General features: G+C 57.7%; 1 protein-coding gene across 1 annotated transcript; it reads right to left on the reverse strand.

Moving 5' to 3' along the window:
* Window positions 1-50: 50 nt before the first annotated feature.
* GNI_235200 (hypothetical protein) lies at window positions 51-921 on the reverse strand (the record flags this gene model as incomplete). The annotated part of the gene is made up of 3 exons (XM_011136479.1): window positions 51-69; window positions 117-469; window positions 523-921. 3 exons carry the CDS (start codon window positions 919-921, stop codon window positions 51-53), a joined length of 771 nt encoding a protein of 256 aa, XP_011134781.1.
* Between the last annotated feature and the right edge of the window lie 94 nt (window positions 922-1,015).

Here is a 1,015-nt window from a genome sequence, read left to right on the forward strand (position 1 = left end):
AAGGTAGCGTAGGTTGGCGTGATCTGTGCGTACGGTGAAATGATGGAGCGCTACGTAGTCGTACCACTTCTCTACAGCCCACTTGACGGCGAAGAGCTCTCTCTCTCGTATCCCACTTTCTCTCCGCGTCGGTGAACTTCTTAGACGCGAACTCTAACGGGACTTCTCTTCCCTCTTGCACCTGCTTCAACACCGCGCCGATGCCAACCTCCGAGGCATCTGTTTCGATGATGACCGGCGCTCCTGGAACTGGCTTGTGGAGCAACGATGCACCAGCTACCGCCTGCTTCAGCTTCACGAATGCCTCTCCTCGAGAATCCGACCAGACGAACAACCTGCCCTTCTTGAGCAACTCGAACAGTGGGGCAGTGTACTCGGCGAATCGCTGGATGAAGGGTCGTAGATACCCAACGGCGCCTAGGAAGCTCTGCAGTTCCTTCCTTGAGGCGGGGGCGGGGGCATTGAGAACCTGTCCTGGCACGCTATCCCTTGCCGCCGAATCTTATGACCGAGGTACTTTACTTCGGCGTTGAGCCACCCGCCCTTATCTAGCCTGAGGCGGAAGCCTCTCTCCCTGCACAGTCGCAAGACCTTCTCCAACCGCTGCATCATCTCCGGCACCGTGTCCGTCACGATGATGATCTCGGTCCTCAGCTCAGGCTCGAGATGTCTCAACCTCGCTTTGCACGGCTTGCCGCTTGCCTCGAAACGCGCCTCGTACTTGACGCACGCCACCTTTGGGTTCTCCCGTACGTCTCTGTATGCGACCAACAGATTCCACAGCCCGTCCCTCAGGCTCTGGTCCAGGTGTCCCGTACCCTCCACGAATACCTGCCGCTGCCTCTCGAAGGGATCCTCCAACAACTCCTCTACTACTGGTGGCTGCTCTTCGTACTTCTCCGCAAGCAAGGCGTATCTCATCAACTGCGCCTCTTTGGGCCGCCAGTACTAACGCCTTCCCGGACCCTCTCTCAACCAAACCAAACCAAACCAAACCGTTCCAATTCTCCCCCCC

This window comes from Gregarina niphandrodes, assembly GCF_000223845.1.
Source record: "Gregarina niphandrodes unplaced genomic scaffold scaffold00929, whole genome shotgun sequence".
Taxonomy (NCBI): Eukaryota; Apicomplexa; class Conoidasida; order Eugregarinorida; family Gregarinidae; genus Gregarina; species Gregarina niphandrodes.